Below are 16,203 nucleotides of genomic sequence, written 5' to 3' on the forward strand. Positions count from 1 at the left end.
CGAAGGAATCCTGATATATATATATATATATATATATATATATATATATATATATATAAAACGTTGTACTGATCTTTACATGCTTCTTAATATAACTGTCAAGAGTCATTTCAGAAGGACAAAAAGATAAACAGCTGCACAAGTGAAACCATTACACAGAATTACATATGAACAATTTCAAAGTACTACGGAGTACAGAAGAACTAATTTAGTTCAAGTTAGTTAACGACGACTTTTATTGATCCAAATTAAAGAAATACACCGACTTAATCTGCATATCAATAAGAAAAGTGAATAAAGATACGAATTATTTGAGTCCACTTTGGCTCGGACTCATTTATACATAAATAGATACCAAAGATACTTATTTCACTAAATGCCTCTCGTGGGGTCTGTATGACCCCACACACACACACAAAAAAACAGTACGGCATTTTCGATGTATTTTATCAATAGTAAACATTGAAACGAAACAATATTTAGAATTTTTCTTCGATTGCAATTATATAACAATAATAACAACTACAAAAAATCACAAAATAAACATTTATAAACAAAAAAAAAAAAAAAAGTTGCTTTTGTAGTATAATCCTTTTGAGTAATGAATGGGGAATTTAGGTCTGAATATAATACGAATAATATACGGGAGTGAAACGTGATAACCCACAAATGTGTGTTCATCAAGATTTTACAAACACACACTTTTACGAACATTTTCTTATTTTTTGGTTTAAACCAGTTGTTTTTTTTAAAAAAAAACCAGCTGGTTTAAACCAGCCAACCCTGTTGCCTGGCATTACTATGTGGATTGAGTATTGAGCTTTGATAAAAAAAATAAATAAATAAATAAGATAAAAAGCAACCAAGCGAGTTATGTTTAGTTGTAGGGGGTCAAAAGTAAGTAAAAAAAACCTAACATCTACAGGAGAAATGAATTTATGTTACATAAGGGCAATTGATTCGTATGCAATTTGAGAGGTTAATGGAATAAAAATACACACTATAGGAACTATTGATAGTTAGCGGAAACGTACGTAAGAACGTATGAATACAGTGATGCAAGTACTTAGCCTTTTTGAGAGAGGACGCGCTCATGTATTAGATGTGATATTTCAACTATGAACCAGGGTTGGCTGGTTTAAACCAGCTGTTAAAAAAAAAAAAAAAAAACTGGTAACAACAACATAAAAAGAACTAAAACGCTTTAAATCGTATGAACTTTATGGTGAGGTTTCCACATGTCATATCATCTGCATTAGTTTTATCTCCCTTTCACCTTTTAATCAAGGCGTCACATGTTCAATTCTTGGTCGAACCACAACTCTTTTTTCAAGTGTAAACTAAGTAGCAGTTCCCATGTTACTTTAAGCAAAAGTCTTCTCCCTAATAACCTAGGTATTACATAAGGATGTTACGCCTAAACACACGAAACGAAACCAAGTTGTATGCCTGAATGTCTGTTGTTTTATTAAGAAGCCATGGCTGCTTAAATATATTGATAGAAATTGCAAAATTTATCGATTGCCTATGTAGTTCCCAACATTAGCTCGGATTGGAAATGAAATCTTTGAGTTTTACGTCCCACGGTTATGCCGGTTAGGCTAAAGGAGACGGTGATGATGAGTAATGAATGAAATGGTGGAATGAAGAAAGTGGGAGGAAACGGGAGAACCCCGAGAAAACCCACGCACACGGTGTTTGTCCACCACAAAGTTCACTTGGCCGGGGGCTGAGATCGAACCCGGGACCCCAAGCACCAGAGGTGAAAGCTCTACCACTGAGCCACCGTGGCCCCTAGCTCGGATTGGGTTTTCAGTTTTAATGTCATTGAATGATATCTACATGCTAAATTTGTAATTTAATACTTCAGTTTTAGCGTACCGATTATGATATGTTGACCGTAATATTTTACATGCCAAGCAATAACGGGATTTTTCCGTTATTGCTTTGCATTTAAATAACGATTTTCCCAATGGCTAAGGCGGGAGTTTCCCGATTTATATATAATTCTGTATAATGGTTTCATTTGCGCAACTGTTTATTTATTTATTTATTTATTTGTCCTTCTGAAATGACTCTTGAGAATTAACAAGTATGTCAAGATCAGTACAACGTATTTTTATCAGGAATCCTTCGAGAGTGAGTCGGCAGACTCATCTCATTTGCGGCCAATTAGTCCCACTTTCGAGTCCAAATGGAGAACAATTTCTCTCGGATGTAAGCCGAGAAACGGTTTGAATTCCGCTTTAACCTTATGTGAACCATCCATCCCTGCACAACACCTTCTCCATAATAACACGATGGCAAAACAAAATTATTTGTGTCCATATGTAATATAAATACATAGAGCAAATTATTTAAACCTGGGTTTTTGATCTTTTCAATAAAAATCATGGTTTCTGCCAACCCTGCTATGAACTTCGTACGAACATATTGGAAAGGAAGGTGAAATATTAAATTGTGTTGAAAGATATGGATTATTGAAAGATATGGATTATTAAGTTGAGAACTCAGTGTGGTAAATGCAATAACCCAACCTAACACGAAGACAACCTAAAATTGGCGTAACTTTGGCATTTTTCTCAAAACTAAGCATATGCGAACCAACCTAGCTACTATCCCACCTTCACCTACGTGTGCGGGCCTACCTTCTAGAACTTTCACCCTAGTATTATGTGTCCGAGTCAGGGTACGCCGAAGTACGACACCCTGGAGATACATAGGGGAATAGGTGCATTAGCGAAGGTGGATAGGCGTATAAAGGAGATTTCGGGTATTAATTAGTTGCGGCAAGGGTCTAGAACACAAGCCTCCCCTCTCACTTAGCTGTAATAGAGAAAACAACGTGCCCTACGGGCAGGGTTTGCCCAAGTGGGCCCAGCCCGAAAAAACCCGCCGGGTTTTTTCGGGTTGGACCCACCTGAAAAAACCCACTTTAAAACCCACCTGGGTTTTTGACCTTTTTGTTAGTATATTATTGGTACAACTAAGGGGATCACATTGAAATTGATTTTTATCAGATCTTGGACTTTCCTTGGGTGAATTTAGTGATGAGCAAATGCAAGATCAAGACCGGGGTGGTCTTGGTCTTAGTCTTGCACATCCAGTCTTGGTCTTTGGTCTTGCTTGCAAGAGTCTTGCAAGTCTTGCTTTTAACAAATCTTATGTTTTTCAAAGGCAAATTATACTCTGGATATAAGAGATAATAAATTATATAATATGCCAATAGTAACGGAAATACAACGTTTGTTTCTAAATATAATATAGTTTACCTTCTAGTAAGTATGATGACAGTGTACGACATAGGCGATGACCTTTACTTTTTTTCAATGGATGTGTACGACATAGGCGATGACCTTTACTTTTTTTCAATGGATGCCCACGCTTCATTACTTATAAGACAAATCACAATGTTTCGAATATTTTTATATTTTTTAACAGATGAAACACTCCACTGGTTCCCAAACTGGGGAGGCACCCCTGAGACGCATAAAAGAGAATCAAGACGGAACAGATTAGTGAAATACCATGAATTGCAAAATTATTTTTTTACTCTAAAGAAGTCAGATATTTTCTTTCCAACCACGATTAGCTAATCTTTGTACTGAACAAATTTCTAATTGTTTTATTGAGTCTAATATGTACTCTATGGGACAGACATATGGACATTACGCAAAAGTGAGAAAAAATGGAGGCTTTTGAAACATGTACATGAAGAAAAAAGGAGAGAATTAACTGGCTTGAAGGGAAAACGAATGAGAAGGTATTAGAAATAGTAAAAGTAGGAGAGAAAAGAAGGATTTTAGTTGTAATGAAGAGGTGGAAAAGGAACTGGTTGGGACATTTGCTGAGGAGGAACTGTATTATGGGAGACGTGCTAGATTGAATGGTGGAAGGAAAGAGAGGGAGGTGGAGACTGTATTTGGAGGAAGATAGTAAAACAGAAAATTGCTATCGTCAAGACGAAGAGACTAGTTTAATGCCACCATACATCGAAGCTTTTCAGTTCCAGCAAGTAACCTTCCAATAATGGCAGAATAGCTATGATGATATTTTTTAGAAATATTGGCCAAAAAAGAGAGAGAGAAAATTAAAATAATAATGATTATTAATCAAACGTCTTAATATTTTAGAATAATTTGAGTGAGACCTGAAAACGACTCAACTGTCTGTCTTTTGTGTAAACTCAATTTATATCAATACTTTTGACCTATATTAGAAATACAAAATAACGGCATCAAACTCCAAGTTATTTGAAGTAATTGTACAAAATCACTCTCACTTGTGAATATGGGTTATTTATTGTTGTATAATGTTATATCGCTGAATTCTCGATGTGGCGTATACCTATGGAGGCTAAACGTTATACTGATAAACCATTATTCAACGTATAAGCATCCGACCATGAAATCAAACTTGTGGTCACATGCACTAAGTTTTTGTCAATGTCATGAAAATGTTATTTCGATATTAAGCACAATTCGATATGAGCACACATTAAAAATTTCCTACGTATACTTAAGCCTCGGAGCCAAGGCCATACTCATGTAGTCGGCACCTGTGTTGTACGGAATTACTGATGTTCAATACTACATTTCTCTATAGTTTTGGAAGAGGAACACCACGAACGTGTTTTGAAATGAAACAATATATCTAAAGCCTGTGACAAACATCTTGGCATTTCAGCTAAACGAACAAAACGCAAGCTTTGACTCGACGTTGCCGAGTGCTAAGAGGTGTAGCTATGGCTAAGCAGACGAACTACAGCGCGATCAAGTGGCAGAGGATAGACGTGGATGTGTACGAAATAAACGTGGCAATACCGCTGGCCTCTCATTTGTTAGCAGCATTTAAAGGGAACTTGGAGCGCCGCCTTCAAATGCCAAGATGTTTGTCATGCCGTTTAGTTTAAAGTCCCACGATTTTGCACCGAGGCTAAGGGAGACGATGATTATGAGAAATGAATAAAATGGTGGAATGAAGAAAGTAGGATGAAACGGGAGAACTCGAGAAAACCCACGTGCACGGTGTTTGTCCACCAAAAAGCTGACATGGCGCAATATAGGATCGAACAAAGGACCCCGTACACAAGAGGCAAACGCTCTACCACTGACCCGCTGCGGCCATAACATTTTTTAGTTTACTTTTTGCTTATCCTCTTCTTATGGACACAACTATTCTTCGTATGATTTCCCAAAATCCAATCATGGACTGCAGTAAATGAATCAAATGATGACCAAAGTAAATTAGACACTGAAGTTCTTATACGTTGTAACAATGCATATTATGCTCCCGGTCATCTTCTAAACGCAGGAATGCATCGTAATTGAGCACCAATGATATATTTCTTTGTGTGCAACAAGCTTTGATTAGAATGACACCTGTGTAGTTTGATAACGAGTAATAACTACAGAAAACGGGAACAACCAATTCAGAAAAAAACATACCGGACCTATATACTACAGGGGCAGCTCTACTCACATGGATAGCATTGCTACTGGGAACACATTCACTCTAGCAAAATTTTTACTGAAGCCAAAAAATTCAAGTAATGATTTTTTACCTTCCGTTTTACATCTATCTAAAAGAGTAAGTAGTATCAGTACTTGTGCAAGACTCTTGCGTAAGAGTCTTAGTCTTGCAGGTATGGTCTTGGTCTTGCATGCAAGACCAAGACTTTTGCGCTCATCACTAGGCGAATTAGATGCTTTCATGTTAAAGTATACAAAAACATTCAACGTTATACCTATATAAAGTTCTGAATGCATTGAACGGATAAAAAAATCTTACTTTAGCTTGAGATAATTACAAAACAAATTAATGTATGGATTGTGTTTATAGCCTACTTGAAGTAAAATATGCAATTTTATATTTTAGAAAATACTTTCCGTGAATAGTGTGCTTGCCAACTCGGCGACACCGAGGGAGCCCCCATACATTTGACAAGTTTAAGGCCATAGGTGCCTGTACCAGCAGTAAATATGCAAATACATTTGTATTATTTCATACATTTGATGGTAACACAAGTATTCTTACGTAAAATTTTGTTTTCCAACAACAGTAGTGTAGTTCCGTCATTACTTGCTACTTTTCAAATAAGCATTCTGTAGAATCAACACCAGCAATAGCGTAAAAAATTCTTGTCAGATTTCCGAAGACAATGTAGCCCTACTATTTCAAGTGCTGAATTCAAACTTCCGTACTAGTGGAAGTGTCGATGTACAGTAAGGAAAGCTACATTTTCGGGGAAAACACGTCGTGAAAGAAGTGCTCGGGAAATTCCCGCAACTGAATGCACAAAGCATCGGAACTGAATACTTCAACAATAAAACTATTTATTTTAAGCTGGAAGATATTTAATTTCATTTAAGGCAGTTTGAAACACTTACTTTATAAAATGTGAATTATCTCTGTGTTAATTGTTTTAAATTCATTTTCAGGAAAGAACCGTCTTGCTAAGTACTATGGAAATTTCCGTAATTGAACGCGCAAAGTATCGAAAGTGAACTTCAAAAACAAAACCATTTATTTTACGCTGTAAAATATTTGCCATGAATGATATCTTTGTTTTGATATATTTGATATTCATATTTGGCGAACGTTACTAAGGCTCCTGGGATGACTTGATCCACACTTGTTCGTTTGTGTGCCTGTACCACACACTCACATTACAGGGTACAGCTTTCGGTCTTAAATTTTCAGGGTACAAGCACGAGACACATTAAATTTCCTGTATAGATTTTGGCGGTATACCAATGTAAAATTTCAAAAATGTCGGCAATTTTGTTTTCAAAATAGCGGGTATCCACACTACAAGGCGCAATTTTGGGTCTTTTGAAAATAAATTGTCAGAGTAGAAGCACGAGACACTCTAAATTAGCTGTATATATATTTTGGCGGCCATCCAACGTAAAGTTCAAAATGGCGCCCAGTTTTTCAAAACAGTAGTGAACAGAATATTGTTGCAAGTTGCGACAATGACAATCTTGAAATACAAATAAAATTTTAACACTTTTACCCCAAAGACATTGAAATATTTCGAAAAAACCCAATTAAACCCGAAAAAACCCAATTAAACCCGAAAATACCCGAAAAAACCCATATGGGCCCAGGTGGGTTGGGCTTTTTCAAAAATACCCGGGTTTTTTCAAACCCTGCCTACGGGGCTCTAACCAGACCTCACTCGCTCCCGCTCGCTCGGCAATACTGTGTGAATAAAATATTAAACTTCGGCAGAGAAAGGAACCAACGTAGCTACTAACCTATATGGGGGGGACCTGTTTCTTCCCTAAATCACTTGTTAGTGACTCTGGCTCACCTGGTACACATTACGGTTCGTTATTTGTAATTGTTATGAGTATAAATACAATGTGGACGTAAAAACCTTGTGCAAGGTGCCACTAAAAACACGAATGCTATCTAACAGTCAGAGTAGGAGCAAGCAGGGGGACCCAGGCAGAAGCGAGAGAGTGCGTCCGTATGTAGTAGGATGCGTAAGCGATTGTGAGTATATGCATAAACGAGGCCGTTTAAAACGGCTCAACTATAAGTTACAGTACCTGCTCCGAAGCCGTCGAGGGATTTGGGGCAGATACTAAATGCCATGAGAAATTTCTTTCGTCATTTCATAATACGACTGCTGGTTGTCATGGCTGGACTACTGTTCGTATCTAAGGGAGGTACGGTGGCTCAGTGCTCTTACCTACGGTTCGATCCCAGGTCAAGTGAGTTTGTGGTGGACATCGTGTCAGTGGATTTTCCGATTTCATAATTCCACCAATTATTTCGCATCCACTCATCATCATTATTCATCCGCCTCCCTTTGTCTAAAATGGTGTATCTGTAAGGACATAAATCTAAAAATTATGTTCGTATCAGAGTACGGTTATGAAATGGAACTGGCTTACTTCAAATTCTACATCTTCCTGTAGCATACAAATACTAACACTGTAGATATGAAGAAGTTTTGCATTATTCGATCACAGATCATAATCTATACACGATTACAATAATACCTGAAACATCCTTGTACTAAATAACACGCTACAACATATATTACAATTTGTTCATTATTCACCAGGTACCCGTATTTTAAACTATGAACTTTCACTGTGCATTCCAATTTCTTCAAAAATTAGAAAAAAAAAGTAAAAACAAAATAAAAAAACAACAAAGAAATGCTCGCTGGGTGCCACCCTCTTATGCTTACCTGATGAGTCTGCATTGCTCACCAAAACAACGTTAAGAATCACAATTCCCAACAATACACTAGACAACAACGTCTCTTTCATAGTCATGGTTCCAGTGTATGATACACGTTGAATGTATTAAAACTTCTTACTTGACACCTATTCACACTAATCTCACCAACTGCACAAATCAAAATGGCGATTGCAACACTAGCGCCTTACGGAATAGCGCCGCTAAATCTATGAATTAGATCAGTCACAGGTTATCGAACATGTTTTCCAGGAATGTTTTGTGTTCAAAATAAATTCATTTCAAATAAAGCAAATAATACATTAAAATTGTATGTTACTTAAAACTGTATATTTATTTTTCACCAAATAATAACAAATCAAAGTCTGAATAATAAGCATTGTATAATATACAATTCAAGTATTACATAACACAAGCTAGGCTTTAGTGGTCGAAAATCATGACTCACTGCTCAGCTCAGCTGATTATGGCCAGTATTGTACATAGATGTCGTTAACATCCACAGAACAAGCGTCTTCTGCTATCTGTCAAGACAACAGAGAAGCAGATGTTACTCATAATTTACTGGGAGAACTGAACATCCGAAAAACAAATAACTTTTATTCGGCTTGGCTTCAGAGTATTTGTCAGTTAGTATAGTTTTTCACAATAGTGCGGTTGGTTTGAGATCTTCCATGTATTTTAACCACACTCGTTAAAGTTTATTTTAAAATAGAACGCTCATTTCAATCTTGACTTGGAAACCATATCAGAAATCTATGATTAAACTAATTTTGGTAGGGCTACGTACGTAGCTCGCTTCCTGTTTTCATTGATTCCGGAAGAAAAGTCTATTCACCCATTCGCATATTCGCCTTGCCCATGAAATCTGAAGCTTGCGCACTAAGTATCGTCATTCAGGAATCACACTAGGTTTACAGAATTTTAGTTTTGAAATAAATTGATCTCGTATGGACAGCATAATGGCCTCTGATGGAGGATTAGCTGTAGAAAGTCCAGCAGAAAGCATAGAGGCTCTTACAAAAGAAGCTGAATCTCTCAAAGCTAAGTTGGAAGAGGAGAGGCAAAAACTCAATGATGTAGCTCGTAAGTAATTTTAATGTTTTATTAATGCATGCTCTGTATGCAAGTTTTCTGCATGTTGTTATTGTAATGTGATTGTCACGTTTCTTTCTTTCTTATTCATTTAATGATCAGTGCATGTAGTAGTTATAGTTGGTTCTATGAAATCCAAAATATAGGGAAACTGCTGTGTTACGCTGATGAAAATTTCCCAATATTAATTGATAGCGTTTTTCTTCTAATTTTATAGGCCTAACCACTTTCTATACACAAATGTGTGGATAGACGTTCTTGAGATAAATTATTTTGTTATCTCTAAAAACGGTGTGTGTATGTGCTCGCAAAAATTTCCAACATTATTTTTACAAGTAGTAGCCCTATGTGCATAAAGAAAATATAGGGCCTATGATTTATTGTTAAGAAAAGACCAACAACAATAAAAACAATGTGCAAGTGAACAGTGTATTTTGTTAAGTAAACCAGTAGACAAATAATTTCTTGCAGGAATATAAGTCTCAATTATTATTATTATTATTATTATTATTATTATTATTATTATTATTATTATTATTATTATTATTATTATTATTATTATTATTATTATTATTATTGGCTATGAATAACATACTTTTTTAGCGCCACAAAAGTTTGTTTCTTTTAAAATTTTCTCGAAAATTGCGCGTGAGAATTTATTTTCAAGTATCTCATTTTGTTCAGCTGTATGTGATCTATCCACTGATATATTTCTTATATTTGGAGACTATTTTAATTAATTAGAATTGAAATTTAAGAGTTAGTGATAATTTTAGACTATTTACTGTTATTTTGCTAGTCTCATAAGGTTACACATCAATATCAATCTGTTTTACCTTAAGTGATAGGATTATCGTACAGCTTTATTATTATTATTATTCGTAGATAAGGGCTTAGTGTACACAACCTGGCGCGTTAGAGACCTGGGTTCAGTTCCCGGGAGGATCGCATGTTTTTCGGAACCCAAGTTGAGCTGTAGACCCACGTCTCATGTAGCCTCGCTGCTGAAAGGGACGCTAAACTGAAAATTAAATAGAAGTTAAATTATTATTATTATTATTATTATTATTATTTTGTTTATAAAGAAATAGTTTTTTTTTTATTTTCTCGCATGAAATTTTACACTCAAGTGTATCATTTCATTCCGTTCGATAAGATCTATCTTTTTTCTGTTCAACGCTAATAATATAGAATTTACAAATAGTATGTATTATGTAAAGGACAGTGGCGGCGTTAGCGGGTAGGCTGGGTAGGCACGGCCCTACCCAAAAATTTTGAAAAATATAGGGGTCTATAAACGCTAAAAGATACAATAAAGAGTAAATATATTTTCCACTCTTTATATTAATTGTAAATAATTATTTAACAAATAGCATCAACTACTACTGTAAAATAAACTTTCTACTGTCATTAATCAATCAAATGTGTATATGTATCCATAAGCGAGGGAGCGGGCCTACCCAAAATTAAAATCCTAAAGCCCCCCCCCTGGTAAAGGAGTGTGTGTGTCTCTCTGTGTCTGTGTGTGTGTGTGTGTGTGTGTGTGTGTCACCGTAGGAAAAGGTAACGATAGATATCATCTGTTATGTTAACACTGTCATTTGCCGTATATACGAATATAGTACATAAATAACAATGTCTTTCAGCACAGTGAGAAGTCCCAATTATCATTGGTAACAAAGACAATTTTTAGCGCCAGAAAGGTTCATGCGCTTGATTTTCTCGAAAACTACGCATGTGATATTATCCACAACCAGTGGCGTATTTATAATTTTGTTTCGGGGGCTATACACAACACGGGTAGAAGGGGACAGTTGCCCACCTGAGTTTGAGAATTAAATATATTTTAATTTATGCATAATTTAAAGTTTTAATGACAAGAATTGCAGACTGATAAATGTTATTTCATATGATACAAAAATTTAGCATTGAATATAACCTTTTATTTCATTCAGAGAAGAAAAATGAAGCATCTTCTTTGCCTACCTAATTTCCCGGGCTGCTTATTCCTCCTCTTGATTTTCTTTAATTCAAATATTTACCTATATTCCTTTGCTATAATAACTAAATTCCTTATTTTTGATATCTGTGCAAGTTGGTGTGGAACACCAGTTTCGGTTATCAACTCCTCTTAGTTTTGGTGTTACTGACGACGGCCGATTTGAAACACAACTAAGAAAAAGAAACAGAAGTTGAATGGGCGAAAGAAAGAAAAAAAGAACGCAGTTCTTACATGGAATGAAATTTGGCAATTACTAAACAAAGAGCATAAGAAAATGGAAAATCAATGAAATTCTTAGACATGTAAGAAGGATTATTACTGTACGTGGAATGCGAAAAACCAACAAATTTATTTCGGGGGGAGGGGGGCTTGAGCCCGATAGCCCCCCTAAATACACCACTGCCCATGATCATGTTATTTCGTTCAGCTTGATGTAATGTATCGACCAAGATATGTGTAATCTTTGGCTAATATTTCATTTCAACAGAAATTAATGTTTAAGAGTTAATTTTAACCTTGGTCTATGTACTGTTATCTTGGTAGCATCATAATGGAAAGCTTAAGAGGCCTAATCACTGCGAAATTAAAATATCGCTAATTTTACAGAAATTATGTGATATCTTCAAATAGTTAAATGATAATTGAAAAGTGGAACAAGAGCGCGTTAGACAATATTGTTTTGCATGGGGTGCCGTTATCACGAGTCAGTCAGTGATTTTCGTTTGCAACCATTTAGAAACGCGATAATAAATGCAAATTTTCTAAATGGTTGAAAATTGAAAGCAGATAAGTGAGTCGTAATAACGGTATTTCATATAAAATAATATTGTCTAGCGAGCTCTTGTTCCACTTTTCGATTATCTTTTTATCTGTTTGAAGACATAACATAATTACTGTAAAATTAGCGGTATTTTAATTTCGCCGTGATAGGGCCTCGCCGAGAGTATACCTATATTTTAGCATCAGTGACATCATTCTCGTTCATGAATTTTTAAGTTTACAAAGAGATTCGTTTTCCTCCATTTCCTCAAAAATTACGTTTGTCATTTAATTTTTGTTCAGCTCAATAAGTTCTATCGATTGATCTATGTCTTACGCGATAATATTTCCCCTCGTTACACACTATAATATTGTAGAGTTTTTATTGATGGTAATATATATATATATATATATATATATATATATATATATATATATATATATATATATATATATATATATATATATATATATATATATATATATATATATATATATATATATATATATATATATATATATATATATATATATATATATATATATATATATATATATATATATATATATATATATATAATATATATATATATATATATATATATATATATATATATATATATATATATATATATATATATATATATATATATATATATATATATATATATATATATATATATATATATATATATATATATATATTTGTATTTCCATACCTAGATCAGCATTTTCCTTTGAGATTTTCCGAACTTCGGAACTTTTTCCTATTTTACTTTTCGGATTCCGGAAAGTAAAAATTCCGAAATTGACCATCCCTAATGTTAACGATTGTTGGTGAAACCGCCGATCGAACTTATAAAACTATGCATACGTACCTATATTGTAGTCTTCCAAGTGTAACCCTCTCGGTTTGTGACTAGGCGAGGAGCAGATATTATTTTCGCAGTCAGTAGGATTACTTGTTGTATCAGCCCTAGTCGTATCAGTAGCAGCAACAGAGGAATCGCCAGCAGTAGCATTAGAAATAGTAGTAGGTGAAGAAGGGGAAGACTGTTTTAACGTTGCTGTGGACGCACTAAGCTCTATAATGAAAATAACATAAAAACTTAATTTTATTACAGCATACAATTATTACAAGTATCTTTATTTTATCGTCTCCTACTACATTTGACTGTGAGAGAGATATTTCACACATAAAATTTATATCAGTGGCGGCTCTTCAGAACAATGAATTTTATCGCTACAAGCTAAGGAAAAAATGCTTTATGTGCTAATTCTTGTATATAACTTTCTAATGATGTATGGAGTTTTCTTCTCTTAGCTTATGGCAATACCTTTTAAATTTTTACCGATATGACTTCCTTTAAGAGCCGCCACTGGGTGAAATAACGCATTAAGTAGGATGTAATAGAAATTACGTTAGTAAGGGTCTAACTTTACAGTAATCTAGCCAATAAACTTAGTTACAGACTCTTTAGAGTAGAACAAGTAAATGAAAGTAAGATATACTGTAAATATACACATACAGTATTCATCAGTCAATTTCGTACTTACTTTACGTTTAAGATTATTACAAAACGAGGTCCTATATATTAAAAGTATGTGTTTATCTGTGTTATTCTCTTCAAATTTTCGCACACAGAAGGACCAAATTTTGTACACAGACAGATTTTCACCAGATCTAATCGCATACGAAGTCGATTTTTGATTTTCGACTCTAGTGGGGGGAGGAGATTGGGAAAGTTAAACTTTATAGTGAATAGTGCCTGTGGAGTAGGCAGCCCACATTACTCTGCCGTTTTTCGCGTTGCATGGCCCGAGAGTCAAGGAAGTAACGCACTTTTTAATTTTTTTTACTTTACTTTATTCATCCTGTGCGGGAGCGGATACTTCTGCTAGTAAATAAATAAATAAATAAATAAATAAAATCATAGTTGTACTGCATAGAGTCGCTGAAAATCAAAGTTACTTTGACAGCTAAGATAAATTAAGATAAAATTTAGAGCTCTTTACTTTGGAGACATTCCAGAGATGTGGTGCTGGAGAAAAACGAAAAATGCTGTGCATAGCACGGACAATAGAAGAAAGTAAGAGCGCTAGCAGAAGTAGACGAAAGCCATGACCACAATAGAGAGAAGGAGTATGGACTAGCATCCTGTCGATAGAAAAAATCAGGAAGCACAGGACATGGAAAACTAAGAACAATGTCAAAGAATACGATCATATCAATATGTAGAATAACTGTAGTTCAAAATAGACAAAAAAATTAATCCGTCCATGTTTACCACCATCTTTTGGTTGATGAAAGGAATTATTGGATGGGGAAAAATCTATTTTATTCTCAGATATTGTATGTATAATCACTAAGTTATATTCCTCTTCGATCCAAAACTGACGAACTAAAAGTTCAAATTCTGAAAACAAATGTAGAACCAAGCGTGAAAACCAAGAACGGTCCATCTAGACGATATGAAGAAACGGCGATCTAGACCGAGTCTTTATTCAACCTGGAGTACGTATTTACTGGATACGGAGCAGTGTTGGGCAAATTTCAATTTAATTAACAATTAACAATTAATCTGTAAATTTAATTGTTAATTGCAATTAACAATTGAAGTAAGTAATGGTTAATTGTTAATTGCAGTTGGTCATTAATAATGGAGAATCAATTGCAATTAATCAATCGATTGAAAGTAATTGCACTGGAAAGTAATTGCAATTGAATTCAGTCATTCAATTGCAATTGAAATTAATTGGCAATTAATTTCATTGCAATTGATTTCCACAGCAATTACTTTCAATTGATTGATCAATTGCAATTTATTTTCACTGATTAATTTTCAACACTGTAGTTCAGAGAGGGCGTGGAGCAATAAAAACTTTAGCCACGACCAATTGACTCACCACCCACCGTGACCCACTATGAACCACTCTCACCCACTGTGACCCACCAAAACCCATTGTCATCAAATCTGACCCATGATTCCTATCCTCTTCTCTACTGACTAAATAGTTTCAACTTGTAATAAAACAAGCCTATGAAATTATCACTCATTGGAGTTTGAATTTCTACGATCAATCGTTTAAGCACCGCTCTATTACAATAACGGTGGATCTGATCTTTCTAATATAAATAAAATAAAGAGTTCGTTTGTGTCTGTCTGTTTATCTTTGTGCGGCCTGTGAACCAGACGAGTAGACCGAAAGTTTTCAAAATTTGGTCACGGGTAGTTTGGTCTAGGCCCCAGATCAAGACGAAGAGTTTTTCAAATTTCGAACTAGAGGGGTCTCAGGGGGACGTTTACCGGGAACGGCCTGGGGACCAGACAAGTTGACCGAGAGTTACCAAATTTTGGTCACGGATACCTTGGTCCAGGTTCCACACCAAGGCGGAGCATTTTTGACAAAATTTGAACCAGGGGGGCGTTTACCGGGACATGTAAAATAGTAGAAAATGACCGATATTAGTGTCGATTTTATAGTTTTCGCGGTCGCAGAGATCAATGGTGACACTACCATTAGCGATGACTTTTAAATTCATCCACCGTTGTATGCGGGCCTAGGTTCATCAGAGGGGGGGGGGAATTCCGATGACCGATATTAATGTCAAATCCATAGTTTTCGGGGTTACTGAGCTCAATGGTGAAACTCAGGACCGCGTTTACTTTCACATTTAGCTCCCATCAGCTAAGGAACGGGGGCATTATAAAGGGGATAACGAGACATGTAAAAATAATCCACAATGACTGATACTAGTGTCAAATCCGTAGTTTTCGCGGTCGCTGAGATCAATTGTGATACTTTCATTAGCGATGATTTTCAAATTTAGCCACCATTGTATGCGGGCCGGGAGTCATTGGGGTGGAGAATTGCGAGACATGTAAAAATAATGGAAAATGACCAATATTAGTGTCAAATCCATAGTTTTCGTTGTCGCTGAGATGAATGGTGATACTTTCACAGGCGTTGACTTCCAAATACAGCCCCCATCGGCTTCGAGCCAGAGGCGTTGTTATTTCAAAATTGGAACCAGAAGATCATAGGAGCTTTTACCGGGATATGTAAAAAGTAGTAGAGAACGGCAGATGTTAGTGTCATATTCATAGTTTTCGCAGTATCGGCTG

At 35.4% G+C, this 16,203-nt stretch overlaps 3 protein-coding genes across 4 annotated transcripts in view; 1 reads left to right on the plus strand and 2 right to left on the minus strand.

Moving 5' to 3' along the window:
• Bsg (immunoglobulin domain-containing protein Bsg) overlaps window positions 1-8,482 on the minus strand; it is a 57,274-nt gene extending 48,792 nt beyond the window's left edge. For both annotated transcript variants that reach the window (XM_081745907.1, XM_081745898.1), the window contains exon 1: window positions 8,210-8,482. In XM_081745907.1, the coding sequence (XP_081602033.1) occupies window positions 8,210-8,297 (88 nt within the window). In that variant the 5' untranslated portion in view covers window positions 8,298-8,482. The remainder of the gene's footprint in view (window positions 1-8,209) is intronic.
• Window positions 8,483-8,739: 257 nt separating this feature from the next.
• Window positions 8,740-16,203, plus strand: part of Gbeta5 (guanine nucleotide-binding protein subunit beta-5) — a 106,344-nt gene continuing 98,880 nt past the window's right edge. Inside the window, exon 1 of the mRNA XM_081745886.1 lies at window positions 8,740-9,306. Coding sequence (XP_081602012.1) covers window positions 9,171-9,306 — 136 coding nt within the window. The 5' untranslated portion in view covers window positions 8,740-9,170. The remainder of the gene's footprint in view (window positions 9,307-16,203) is intronic.
• The window catches only part of LOC145678922 (uncharacterized), a 26,147-nt gene continuing 22,884 nt past the window's right edge, over window positions 12,941-16,203 (minus strand). Inside the window, exon 2 of the mRNA XM_081749529.1 lies at window positions 12,941-13,161. Coding sequence (XP_081605655.1) covers window positions 12,941-13,161 — 221 coding nt within the window. The remainder of the gene's footprint in view (window positions 13,162-16,203) is intronic.

Source organism: Thermobia domestica, chromosome 2 (genome assembly GCF_964235325.1).
Source record: "Thermobia domestica chromosome 2, izTheDome1.hap1.1, whole genome shotgun sequence".
Lineage (NCBI taxonomy): Eukaryota > Metazoa > Arthropoda > Insecta > Zygentoma > Lepismatidae > Thermobia > Thermobia domestica.